A 13,757-nucleotide genomic window follows, 5' to 3' on the forward strand; every position below is an offset into this window, starting at 1 on the left:
CCCTCCGCGCAAGGTTTCGGTCCCGGGTCCGCGGAGACTCGGGGGCCCAGTTCCGTGGAGGTCCCCGCGCCCACTGCGGACCCTGCGCGCCCTCCAAAGCAGGCCGGTCACCCAGGGCGGCGGGAGGAGGGGCGCGGGAGCTGCGTGGCCGCCGGGCCCCCGCCGCCCAGCCAGCCGGCGCGCCCCGCACTGGCGCGGCCGCGGCCTCCCGGGACGTGGGCACGCGTGCCCCAGGCCCCGGCGCCCTCCTGCCGGGAGCCCCGACCGGCTGCAGCCGGCACGGCCCGGGCCTGGGGGGTGGGGCTTGGGGCGAGGGCGGAGCCAGGCCCGCAGCCGGTGTCAGGTTGCTCCGGTAACGGTGACGTGCCGCGGCGTGGGCGGGGCCAGCACGCAGGTTGCATATTTTAGGAAGTGAGGAGGAGGCGCGGGCTGGAGCTGCGGCTGGGTCTGGGGCGCAGAGCAGCGGCGGGAGGAGGCGGACACGTGGCAGCAGCGGCGGTAGCAGCCCCGGCGGCGGCGGCAGTAAAGGCAGCGGCCCGAGCCGCCGGCCGTCCTCCGTCCTTCCCGGCCCGCGGCAGCCCTCGCTCCCTCCTCTCCGCTCCCCCGGCCGCGCTTGCCCGGCCGGGAGCCGCTCTCTTCTCTTCTCTCTGATCCTCCGGCAGCAGGACCCGGCGCGGGGCACAGACCACCGCCACTATGGGGAAGGGGGTGAGTGTCCGGCGAGCCAGGGGAGGGCCGCGGGGAGCCGGGGAGGAGGAGGAAGAGGAGGAAGTCAGGAGGGCGACCGCAGCCAGCGGGAGGCGGAGGAGGAGGAAGCGGCGCGGCGCGGAATGGCTTGGCAGAGCGGCGAGGCTTAAAAGACGACGCACTTTGGAAATGGAGGGAGCGCAGTAAAGAGGGGCGGGCGGCCGGGCGGGGGAAGGGAGCGCCGAGGGGAAGGAGGGCGGCAGCGCCGGGCGGTGTGCAGCCCCCGCAGAGGGGCTGCGGGCCCCCGAGTCCGAGCGCGTCCGGGGACCGGGGCTCCTGGAGGCGGCGCTCGGGAGCCGCGGGCTCGGGAGGAGGAGGGAGGAGGAGGAGGGAGGACGGCGGCTGGGCGGCCCCGGCCAGCAGCGGGCCGCCGGCGGCATCCCCAGCCCGCTCCTTCCCTCCCTCCCTCCCGCCCTCCGCCCGCCCTTACCTCCCGTCTCTCGCCTTCCTTTTTCCCTCCGCCCTTCTTGCCCCGAGGAAAGGCGTGCTCCTCCCCTTCCCCTGGGGCGCTCTGCTCGGCCCCTTCCCCAGACTGCGGTTCCCGGCGCGGCTCCGGCCCCGCCGCTGGGGGGCTTGCGACGCGGGGGCGGCCCTAGGGTCCCAGGCTCCTCCCGGAGGCTCCAGGGCTTAGCCAGTTGCCGGCAGAGGCGGCCGCCCTCCCCCAAAGAAGAAAACTGGCTTCCCCTTACTGTGGAGCCGGTCGGGCTGGCTGGTGCCAGAAAGGGTGTGTCTTTGCCCTGGGATAGCCTTTAAGGTATACTTTTGAGAGCTTTAATGGGCCCTTTTCCATAAACACGGGATGCGCCCGGGGCAGCTGGAACAATTGGAGTGGTCATCTTGGTGGTGGGGAGGGTGTGTGTAGGTTTTTTTGAAGGGATGAGCCTGGATGGAGCCAGGGTCTCCACCAGGGTCTCCGGGTACTATAAACACGAAAAAGGACGGGAAGCGAGGATAGTACGCGATAGGAATGCCGACCCACCGAAGTGGGGTTCCCGAAGGAACGAGGGGGTTACCCGGGCAGGAGAGGCGAGCGCGGTGGGGATATCAAAACAACGGCTGCTGCCTGCATTTCTGTAACTCGGAGCTCTGATAACCCGTAGCCACGGCAAGAGACTGGGTCCCAGACTTCAACGGGGCCAACGTCCAGTCGAGAAAAGTTTGTACAGAATAACAATCAGAAGTATCAGTTGATGGGATAAAATGACCAGGTCATGAGAATAGTGGTAGGAAAGAATCCGCTCCATTGTGTCCAGGGCTTGCACAGTGTCCAGCACTTAGTAGGTCGTTGCAGGTTCCTAGGGCTCCTCCGTGTGGAGTGAGTGATGGGCAAAGAGGGAGGGTGCGTTCTTTGGGGACTCTACATGGATTTCAGAGGAGGTCATTGAAAGGTTTAGACCTGGTTGAGAAAGTAAGGAGAAGTGGAAATGCACAGCTTGTATCCTTTAAAAGCACAAAATGTGGAGGGCTGACTCAGGTCAAGGAGCTGAAAAGAGCTGAGTGCCGGCCTCTGTACGCCTGGGACGGAAACTGGGTTAGTGGCCTGTGCTTGTACCACACCAGCAAATCCTACCTAGGTTATCCCAGTTAGCAAGCTCTTTAAAGCTCTTTTCTTTGTTTCTTCCTCCTCAAAGGAATAGTTGATTTCTCGAGCCACACATTACTGATTGGAGGGCTGTAGAGATGGTAGATATGTACCCGTGGCCTAGGAAGGTGAAGTGATTTGCTCAAGGTCAAATGGTTGGTTAGTGACACACCAGACGTCACTGATTTGTGAACAGCCTGTGGCCTCCCAGCCTGAATACTCACTCTCTCCTTAACGTTGCCTGATATGCAGAACTCTATAAAGCTAGTTTTCCAGATGAAACGGGTGTTTGTGATGCTGGTTAATGGACCAGAGAGGGAAGTTTGAGTAACTAAGTTATGTCCATGGATCTGTATGTCCGTTTTGTAACCACACACATGTACAGTAGTGGTAAAGATACCTGGGTTTTGAAGGTTCAACCTATATGTTTTATTGGTTTTAATAAAATGGCTAGTAAACACAAAATTGAATTGTAACTGGTTAACACAGGCTGACATGCTGCGTATCTGCCGGGTTGTAGTTAGTATTGTGGGTACCTGGTAAATTGAACGTGGGGGGGGGGGGTCTTGTGTTTGTGTGGTGGTGGTGATTCTCCTGGGATAAAGTTACCCCCTTTGTCCCCAGTGACTTACTGTGATAGTCCAAATGTTGCGAAGGATATTTTATGCTGAAATGTTGGGATTTTTCCACATGGGGATTAAAATGTGGGTGGAGTGGTGACTAAAGCCCTGATGATAATTGGTTAACCAGGAAGCCTGTGCTGCCAGCTGATTTTTAAGGTCCTTGTTAATCTCTTCCCCTCCCCTTCCCACTACTGTTGGGGGCCCGGGTTTTGACGATGTTTCAGGTGATTTTATTTCCCCTTAAAAATCGATCTCCTAAGCTTTTGGTAAGGAAATGAAAGAACAGCTCCTGCTGAATCATTCCTGGATGAAATAGGATTTTGTCCTTTTTTTCATACTGGGTGTTTGTGCCAGTGACTTGGCTTAAATCTGCAGCTGGGCCTACCACCCCCAGTTCTTTAGCTCACCCAAGGTGGGAAGATACACAGGAAATTTTCTTTTTCCTCACGTTTGCAGAAGATGAGAGGAGGGGGCGGGGGATGTCACCTGGTCCTTCACTGCAGTTTTCCATTGTTTGAACATTACCTTCATTACCTAGAGAAGAAACTGTAGCTTATGCGTAGTGATTTCAAGAGGAGCCTGGGAAAAGGTGCAGGTGAAAGTTGCACAAGGGACACACGTGTCAGCAGAGTTCCTGGTTGTATGGTAACATTATCTGCTGCCCTTCTGGAGCTCAACTTGAAAATGTGACTGAATTCCCTCTGGCTGCTATAAAGCGAGTCCTTTAGACCGAAAACGTCATAAGGCAGAGTCCTCAGAGGGGAAGGCTGCTGTCCAGGCCCGGCCCGAGCAAGGGGAGTGGTTGCGGGAGGAACTGGTGACTAGCCCTGAGGACAGGACGGAGAAGGTCGGGGTTGCATCACACCCTTTGCCTGTGCACTGCTCAGTGTATGAGTATCCCCCCTCTCCCCACCCTTCTGTACCCTGCTCTGAGGGTGTATTCTCTTTGGGTCACTTAACTGTTTGTTAACTTGTAGTTTCCTCTGCCAGTAAGTTTGTAACAGTCTGGTGACTCACCTTTGTGAGTGGGAGGGTAGGAAAGGGGGAGGTCTGCATGGTAAGTCTGAGAAGATTGAGAGTAGGCTAAGCCTGACAACCCCCATTCCCAAAGGGGGAGGAATTTTTAAAAACCCAGTGAAATGTTTATTTAGGTGAGGAATAAAACTGAAAATTTCCAGCCCCCTGGGAGTATTATTCCTAAATTGCATGTAAAAAGAAAACCATCCATTTTCCATCCCAGAACGCTTCTAAAGCATTGTTTTCTGATTATTTTAGCAACAAAGGAACAGATAAGTGACTTTCTGTTCAGCCAGGCTATGTTCTTTTGCACAGTATATCCAAACTTAAGAATGAAAGAGGCTTTAAGGAAAATAGTTTTCAAAGGATTTTCAAAGGATTTTGAACAGTAAGTAAAATTAGTTTATTTTAAATGAAAATTTTTTTAAAGCCCTGAAGCGTCAACTTATCTGGCCCTTAGGTAGAGTTACTCACCTAAGTGAAAGTCACCTCCGTTCCGTTCAGAGAGTGTGCAGGGCAAGTGTGAGTGGTGGCTGTTGTTGTTGGGCTTTTAAGGTGTTTGGCATTGAGAGATCAGAGCTTTATAAACTATAGGTTTTTGCTGTTCATCAGTTAGTCTTGAGCCCTTTCAAAACTATAAAACAGTTTTTCTTTTACCTGGAAAAAAAAATACTGAAGATTGAAAAGAATGGGAAATACTGTGAATTACCCTCCAAAGGGAGGCTGAGTGAAGTGTCAGTGGACGCTGCTGGGATGCTATTGAACAGCGTTTTTGAGTTTTCATCTACTTTCACTTTTCGAGTAAAAGGCTTTACGTTTTGAGTCTTGGTCAAAGTCTTGCGAAATAAAATGGGCTTTTCAGCCCTCTGTGAGGGGCGGGAGGGTGAACATTTGTGCCGTGGTGCCTTCTTCTAGCTGCCCAGGGCGCTCTGCCAGCCAGCAGGCCAGAAGAAGAAACACGAGTGTCAGATCAGATGGGCGCACAATAATCAGAGTGGCTGCTCTTGGCCAGCAAAACACCGGGCAGAATGTTTCCCCATCCCTGCCAGAGCTGTCCAGTTCTGGATTCCGCTGAAATTACACGTCCGGTAAGTGATAATGTGAAGGACAGAGAACTTTAAAATACACTATTTTTTTTTTTAAACTCTCCTTCGTTTATATATTTTTGGAAAAGGAGACGTAACCACGTCAGGTTTGAACTTTCTCACGTTGCTATGAATCGAGTGTGTGTGAGAGGAAGTGTATTCTTTGGCTGGAGTCACAGAGAGACTGTTCTTTGCATATGAGTCACCTCCTTAGTTGTGCCTAAATCTGTCAGGAATCCACAAGAAGTTCTTCACATTTATTTGATTGATGTTTGAGCAGATTCTGTCCGTGAGACTAGAAGCATCCCACTCTACCCCCCAACCCACCCTGCAGTCTTTCCTCTCTGGTTTCATTTGGATCCTAAGCCAAGGGAATTTTGGCCAGCAGACCCCATTCCTTAGTTCCTTTGTGACTTTATTACAATGGAGTATATCTGAACATTAATTATCTCTGTATCTGGTTTTATTCAAACCCTGTTTAGTAACAGCCATTAGAGATTTTCTGTTGGTGATCTGAAAAGTCCATCGTTGATGGCTTGTGCTTTTGTCTTCGGTCTTCGGGACCCGTATTGTCTGGGGGCCTGATGATCAGTGTTTAAGTTTTGTGGATTGGTGGAACTTGGTGCTTGGTTTATCTTTCCAGTTTGTCATCATGGTGAGGGCAGGACCTCCTGCACTTTGGGGTCTTGTCCTCTGTGTTTTTCCTTTATCCTTCACATGAGGCTCCCATGGTGCCGTGTTGGTTTTGTTTCGGCTCAGGTGGCATTTTTCTAGGGCCTTTCACTGCCTTTGTCCTCTTCAGCCCTGGAGCTGTATTACTTGCCACCCTAGGCTTCGGGGTGCCAATTGAGGAGTAATCAGGACTTACTGGAAATTGATTCAGTCCCCTTTTAATGCTTGTGCCAGTTATTAATCTGTGGGCTCTCAAACCAACAACTTCTTTTGAGCAGCACTAGCCCAAGAGTGGTCTGACAAAATGAAAAAACCTGGATGAGGAAGGCAGCAGATGGGGGCAACAGGCAGAACATTTTAACTCTTCATAACCCAGGTGCCTAATGTAGAGGTAAAAAATTCCATTGAAAAAAGCTTATTTTTTTAATAACTGAAAAAGCACATTTTTAAAGAGGTAGTAAATTAAAGTATATTGATTATTTAGATGTTTTCAAATGTTTTTGCATGCTCATGGATGTATACTAACTACTGCAGGTAGGGTGGGCTGGCAGGCTTGTTGAAATTTCACATGCAGGCAGATTGGGGAGGAAGGTTAAGCCTTGTTCATTTTGGTCTGAAGGAACCTGCTGGCTAGAGCTGGAGCTGTTTTCTTTGCCCCCTGCTGGCTGATGGGCTGCAGCCCAAGTTTGGAGGGACTGAGCTGGGCTCACAAAGAGACCCACTTGCTTTGGCCTGGCTACTTGATATTTCCCAGCTCACCGCAGGTTTAGGTGAGTGAGAGAAGGAATGTGAAGGCAAGATGGTCCTTCAGGTCCCCTCTTCTTCCCTCTCTGCCCTCAGTGCTGCTCTGAGCTGCAGAGCAGCTGCAGTATCACGGCAGTGCCTGTCCTCCCTCAACCCCAGCCATCTCCAGCCTCAGATCCCTGGCTAGAAAATTCCTTGCCCATAAACTACTTAGTCATTTAGGAGCGATCAGAGGTGTGATGAGCTGGGCTTGGTCCTGTCTTACATCTTTGTTTCAATTGATGATAAAATTAAAATTGCCCAAAATGAGGTTTTTTGTTTTTGTTTTTTTTTAAGGTGCATAAAGACTTTTCATAGTGAGGAGTGGCAGTAATTTTTATGTTAATCAAAACCAAGTTATAATAACCTTTGTGTAGGGCTTTGCAGAGTACCTTCACATACACGTTTGTATTTGATAATGATCAATATATCATCCCAGGGAGATTGGAAAGGCTACCTGCCCCCGCCCCCCCCCCCCCCCCCCCCCCCCCGCCCCGGCCCTTTTATGTAAAGGAGAGATGGAGCCCAGAGTAGGCAGTGCCTCTAGGCAATCAGTAAGGATCAGAGACCTTCCCTCCTGCTAAGGCGGAATTTGCCAAATTGGATTCAGAGGTACCCTTTCTACCAGCCTCTTGGCCAGCTTTGAAATGGGCTGTATTTGGGGCAGTTACTTTTACCCTCCTTCTGGTCCCTCTTGATAGTCCAAAGCCTGTGTTTGTCAGTTTTGGAAACAGTGCTGCCTTTAGGTGTTTTGTTTTGGGATTTGATGGCAGCCCCTCGATTCATCAGAGGATCCGAATGTCTCTCTAGAGTCTTTAGTAGTTATACCAAGTGTTATTGCCATTTTAGGCAACAAGGAAACGGAGGCTGACTGTTCAGAGGGTCATCTAGCTGGCATATTGGCAGAGCTAGAATGACTTGGGACTGGCTTAAAAGCACCATCCGAAGTCCTGTCCAAAGGGCGTGGACATCTCCACTTCCACGTACCCTCCAGACTTTATCAGCAGCAGTTTCTGAAGTCTGAAGGCCTCTAACCTCCCTGCTGGCCACAGGGCGTTGTGCTGATAGATGTGATATATGGTGGGAACTGTGGTCAGACATCCACATTGCACAGCTGAGAAAGCCTCCAAGGCCTGCCCTGATGGAGGCTGGTTGAGATGGGTCTGAAGGCCTCAGGGCAGCTTCAGCTTATGCTGAAGTGACTCACCTCTAGGATGGAAGCTTCTCTCCTAAACTCATTGCACCTTTTTTGTGTGCCTTTTAAAAAATGTTTGGGATGTTTCTCTGCACCTGTCATATCTGCTTCCCACGCCACCCCCTTTAAATTGTTCCTTACTGAAGAAGAGGAAGGAGCATCTCCAGCCCTAGCAGGCCTTGCTCATCGTAAGGATTCAGTGTGTGTTTCTAAAAAAGTGAACGCTGGGGCCTCAGCCCTGGGGGCTGGGGGCTGAGAGCTGAGGGTGGGTGCCTTCCCGACGCTGCACACCCACCCCACTCTGCTCTGTGCGTAAATTCACAGACAGGTGTGAATGGATGACAACAGAAAATGCTGTTAGAACAGTGGGGATCAGCAATTTTGCACAGGAAGCTTTGGGAGATGTTCACTGTGGTCTGCCTGAAGTTGGGACAGGACTGAACAAACAAGAGGAGTTTGGTGCTTTGGAAAGCGGGAAAGCTGCTAGTGAACTCTGTTCTCCTGTCTCAGGAGAAGTCACTGAAATGAATGAAGCTCCTGCAGAAAATCCAGGGCTTGTCAGCAGATCTTGTTATGAAGATGATTGGTTGATCAAGATGATACTCAGTAACCCTTCAGAACTAGATGAACTAATGAGTGAAGAAGCACCTGAGAAATACGTAATCTAGTGAGAATGGAACCCTTAAATAAACTAGTTTGAAACAACTTAAAAAAAATAAATAATAAACAAGTGAACCTTGCTCCAGGTTTCAACCTCGGTTCCTCCTGTCAGGAACTTTCTCTCCCCATCTCCTGAGCACCCTTTCCTTCTACCCTGGTCAAATGGTGGCAAGACGCACCGTGAACCTTAAGAGAGGATGAAATCCCCAGGAAGCACAGGGTGAAGTAATGACACTTGATTTTAGGCCGTGTCACACTGGGCAAGCGCCTGCCCTTGTGTTGACCTCCCACTTCCTAAACTAGAATGGAAAAAAAAAAAAGGTTCACAAGTGGCACTTTTGGGCGGGGTAGTATAACAATGGCCTTGAGCCTCCATTGTCGCCTCCCTCAGAGGCGGCACGGTGCACTCCAAGGGTGCTGTTGCATGAGACAGGGTCACTCCCAGCCCTCTGTGGGAGAGGGAGAACTGATCTGCATTTCCTGATTGAAAAGGTGGGAGTTGTGTGCCCAGAGGAGTGCGAAGGTCATCATAGTAGATTGGAGAGACCATATTATCATTCCCCTTTGCACGTTCTTTGTTTTTCCCAAATGCTTTTAAAAGAAATAATAAGGAAAGTGTCGTCTACCCCATTTTAAGGTGTTCCCTGTCCCACCCTGCACCCCCCTACCCCCACCCCAAACAGGCACAGATTTTTTTCTGCTTTGAAACTAGTAATTGAGATTGGTAGGGACTTGAGCAATGTTTGGTTCCCATCAAGATAGGCCAGTATTATTGTTTTACTTGTAGGGAAGAACTGAATTGCATAAGCTGCCTGGTCTTCTGGACAAACATTGCCTAGTGAAACAATTACAATCTGGAAGGAGAAGAAATATCACTTGTTGGTACTTCCCCTGTCTCTTTCACAAACGTCCTGTTTTAAATTGCCATGAATGGATAAAGAAAGGGGAGGGTTACTAGGGAATCTTGATTTCCAGCTACCTTAACCATTGAGAACTGTGAAGCTTCAGGCAAGAGATCTATTTTGTAAATGGGGGTAAAACTGGAACAAGTCCAAGGCCTAGCTGCTCCAGTAACTCCCCGTTTTTTGGAGTGGAAAATACTGAAAGTGGGAGAATAATCAAAGCCTACAGATGGTGAGGCAGAGGGATTTTAACTCCAATTTTCATATATTTAAATTAAATATATTTTAATGATACTCAACTTGCTTAAAGAGAATTTGCGAACTGGATTTTAAAAATCAACACAGACTGGCCACACGAGTCTTTTAGAGATCCCTGGTCAGTGTCTTTAACATGAATTTTCAGTGTTGTGCTTCCTCATCAAGTACATGTAGGAAGTCCCAGTTTAGGCTGGTTCCTCTCTGGTGGGAGCCCTGTCTTTCCTTTTGTCTGTTTGCTTCCACCGTGTGTGGTGATTTTCCATTTTAACTCTGGCACCAGGGCTCTCCCCAGAGAGGCTGTCACCAGTGTGGTTGCTCCTAGTGGAGAGAATGTCGAGAATGTTGACTATCTTTAGACCTGCTTCATTCTCAACAGATAAGATACGGAAACTAAAGAACACTTGAAGAAATTAATCTGCAGGGAACACTGTAAATGTGACCACAGTTGAGCAATGTGAATATGGTACGTGTCTCTGTGTGTTGGCGACACTAACTAACCTGGGGCCAGGATCTCTTCAGAGTCTTAAGAGGGTGTTTTCAAATTCAAGGGAATATTGTATTATTTGCAACCGTATCGGCTATGACTGAAAGACACCTATATGCTTTGCCTTTTTACTTACTGAATCTTTTCTATTCAGCACAGTGTAGTTTTAATCTAGACACCGATTCTACCTATTGCTTTCGTGTAGCTAGTGATGTACTCCTGGAAATTAGAAATGAAGAAGGGAGAGCCACAAGTCAATGTAAATAGCACCACATGGCATCCCTTGTAAGAAAATTGCTAATATAATTGCCTTTCTTTGCCCTTCTTTGGTGATAGCGATGGTTGGAGGCAGTTTGCAGGCTGGGGGCCTCTGGAGTGAGGGACCTCTTCTGCTCCAGGGACCACCAAGGTCAGGCTTTGTGTAGCTGAGCTCAGGCATTTTCAACAGGAGGTGGGGGAGTGGAACAATCTAAATTTAAACTATGGAATCAACGTTTTCTCTAAAAATTGTTCCAGTTTTCGAGAGGCGTAGGTGGATCCTGTGAATTGTGTGGTAATGCACATGCTTTTCCTACATCCTGCTCATGTCAAAACATTTCCAGGGACTTTGATTTGGGGGCTTTATTCTCAGGCTGTGGGTTGGGGTGGGGACTCCATTTTTGGCTTTCCCTTAAAGAATCTGAAGGACTCTTGGGCTGACTTTGTTGGTAATAAGACGAAAAGGTTAGTGCTCTTAGGCAAGCCCTAAAGATATTTAAAGTTGATATGTAATGACTTTTTTTTGCAAAGAAAAGAATTTAAACATGGTAATAAAAGTCTAGCATTTAGGTGTAAATCATTTAATTCTCTCAAACCTGTAAGGAGGTAGGTGCTGTTATCTCCGTTCTGGGGAAGAGAACAGAGGAATTTCAGAATTAGTGACTTGCCCAAGGACATACAGCTGTTAAGTGGTGGAGCTCAGGATTTGAAGCTGTCTGGTTCAAAATACAAGTGCATAAGTGCTATACTGTCCTCTTAAGTTGGCAATGTGAGGATAGGTTCATTCTTTCAGTGGGGAAGATGGAGCGCCGCGGTGTGCAGATGTTGACAGCACAATCCTCTCCCACCATTGACTCCAAACGGAAGCAACTGGCAGGGCCATTCTGAGGCCCGACCGGACTTCCCCACGGGTCATAAGGCCCCAGGGTGCAGATGGCATGTCCGGAGCTAATGATGGACTGTTGATAGCTAGACTGCTGTGGAGTGCGCAGCACGAGCACTGTATTTCCATGGGTGTTCGCCCAATGACTGTTCACAGTGATGGCTCCCCTAAAACTGCTGGTGCAAATCCTTTCTCCACGATCTTGGATTTTGAGATGCTGTTCCTAATTCACAACCACACCTTTCCCACGTTGCTCTGTAGGTTGGACGTGATAAATATGAACCGGCAGCCGTTTCAGAGCATGGCGACAAAAAGAAGGCCAAGAAAGAGAGGGATATGGACGAGCTGAAGAAAGAAGTTTCTATGGTAAGTACTAGAAGGAAGATTGCTTTTTGTTCTTCTTAAAAGTGAATTATATCTTATTACATCTTTTGAGCATATGATACCCCTCTTCCCAGCCATCCTTCAGTCAGAGACTTGCTTCATTTTCAAAGTAAAGAGATTATAGCAGTTGTACAGATTTTACTGAATTGTAGAGGTTGCTATGGAAAATTTTCATTATAAAAGCTGTTAGAGGGTTGGACAAGTTATTCAACACTCCGGCATAACCCAAGGTCCAGAGGCTCTGTGGTTGACATCGCGGGCCTTTGCATTTGTTTCTGGGTCATCCCAAACATGGGGAGCTTGCAACCTCTGTGGGCTGCGGAGGCCTCCACGGATGCGATCTGCCTAGAATCTGCCTGGTCATCGGAGAAGATAGATGAGGTCTAGTAGGCCTCTAGGACTCTTGAGTTTCTCTGGTGGCGGGCAGTCAGGCTCCCATCACACAGCTCGGGCCATTCTCCAGTGAAGACTGCTCAGTGGGTAGCTGTATGGTTGCCAAGCTATTGGGCGATGGTGAAATTATACTAACTTGTGCACTGAAGAAAAACTTGTATTCTGAGCCGAAAGATAGTGAGGAGTGTGAGGAGTGACACTGATGCTTTTTTTTTTTTTTTTAATTATTTATTTTATTTATTGGCTGTGCTGGGTCTTCGTTGCTGCACACGGGCTTTCTCTAGTTGCTGAGAGCGGGGGCTACTCTTCATTGTGGTGCACAGGCTCCTCATTGTAGTGGCTTCTCTTGTGGAGCATGGGCCCTAGGCGCGTGGGTTTCAATAGTTGCAGCACATGGGCTCAGTAGTTGTGGCTCACGGGCTCTGGAGCACAGGCTCAATAGTTGTGGCGCATGGGCGTAGTTGCTCCGTGGCATGTGGAATCTTCCCAGGGCAGGGCTTGAACCTGTGTCGCCTGCATTGGCAGGCAGATTCTTTACCACTGCGCCACCTAGGAAGTCCGACACCGATGCTTTTTTAGTTTTTTTTTTTAATGGTAGTGTTTAATTCTTTTCCTTCTGTTTTCTCCTAGGATGACCATAAACTTAGCCTTGATGAGCTTCATCGCAAATATGGAACGGACTTGAGCCGAGTATGTTCTAATGTGTTGTATAGAATCCTAATTTTTCCTATCACATTTTCCCCGGTTTCACAGGCCGAATTTAGAACCTTAAGAACAATGACAGCCACCATGTTGAGTGTCTACTACCTGACATGCACAGAGCTTGGGCTCTTGTAAGCTGTTTTACTATTTCATTTCCCCTGAAACTTTTTGGAAGTAGACATTATTTTCCCCATCTTATAGCAGGTGACAGCCAATAGGTGGGAGCCCCAGAATTTGAAATACTGAAAAGTTCCAAAGCCATGCTCATCCCCTGACCTTGTGATTACACATCTTCCTTTTCTTCTTCATTTGTTAAATTGAGTTGATTGTTTCAACTGGTTGAATCTTGAACAATTCAAATTTTTCCACTTTTATCAGCTAGCTTATTGCAGTATGTCAGCGCCTTGGTTTAGTCTACCATTTATTTGAAACTTATTTTTTAAACAGCTCAAAGAAACCTTTCAGTAAAGTACATGTTGTGTATCCTTGTTATCAAGGAGATTTTGATATTAACTTTGCCGCTAACAATATAAAAGTAAAGAGGCACAAGGGTGGAGTTTATTTTCTAGACAATCACTAAAATTCTGAGGAGTGACTTGAGTGCTAGCTAAATATGTAGCTATAGTTTCAATAAATTATCAAGTTCTGAGAAGTCTGGGGGCCTTAAGCTCTGAGAGGATGTCTGACTCTAAGACCCAGCAGGCAGTTACTGTCTGAGCACATCAGGTGGGTTATCTCACTGAAGTTTTCATTAGTCTTCTGAAGTGTGTTCTTTGTGACCCTAAGTTACTTATTCAAATACTGTGGGTCTGTTTTCTTGCTTGTAAAATGGGGTTAATAATACCTAAAAGGGGTTGTGGTGAGGATGAAACAATTGGAAGCACTGGATTCAGTGTCCGACATGTAGAGACAGCTCAGATGGGCGCTGTTGGTGGTGGTGGTTCTGTCCAGGGATCACATCATGAACTCGAGGCAGAGGAGGGTCCTAAATAAGTCCTTGTTTTCCTTGAAGCGTTTGATGTCCTTTGACCCTTTCTCTATCCTCCAATATTAAAAATAACATGAAAACAAAGTGTAAATACACACACACTTCAGGCAAAAATGTATTTTATGTCTTTTTTTCTGCGCT

General features: G+C 48.4%; 1 protein-coding gene across 1 annotated transcript in view; it reads left to right on the top strand.

Annotated features, from left to right (window-relative positions):
- The first annotated feature begins 404 nt into the window (after nt 1-404).
- ATP1A1 (ATPase Na+/K+ transporting subunit alpha 1) overlaps nt 405-13,757 on the top strand; it is a 30,883-nt gene continuing 17,530 nt past the window's right edge. Inside the window, exons 1-3 of the mRNA XM_057719967.1 lie at nt 405-708; nt 11,411-11,515; nt 12,557-12,616. Of these exons, the coding sequence (XP_057575950.1) occupies nt 697-708; nt 11,411-11,515; nt 12,557-12,616 (177 nt within the window). The 5' untranslated portion in view covers nt 405-696. The remainder of the gene's footprint in view (nt 709-11,410; nt 11,516-12,556; nt 12,617-13,757) is intronic.

This window comes from Hippopotamus amphibius, chromosome 1, assembly GCF_030028045.1.
Source record: "Hippopotamus amphibius kiboko isolate mHipAmp2 chromosome 1, mHipAmp2.hap2, whole genome shotgun sequence".
Classification (NCBI taxonomy): Eukaryota; Metazoa; Chordata; class Mammalia; order Artiodactyla; family Hippopotamidae; genus Hippopotamus; species Hippopotamus amphibius.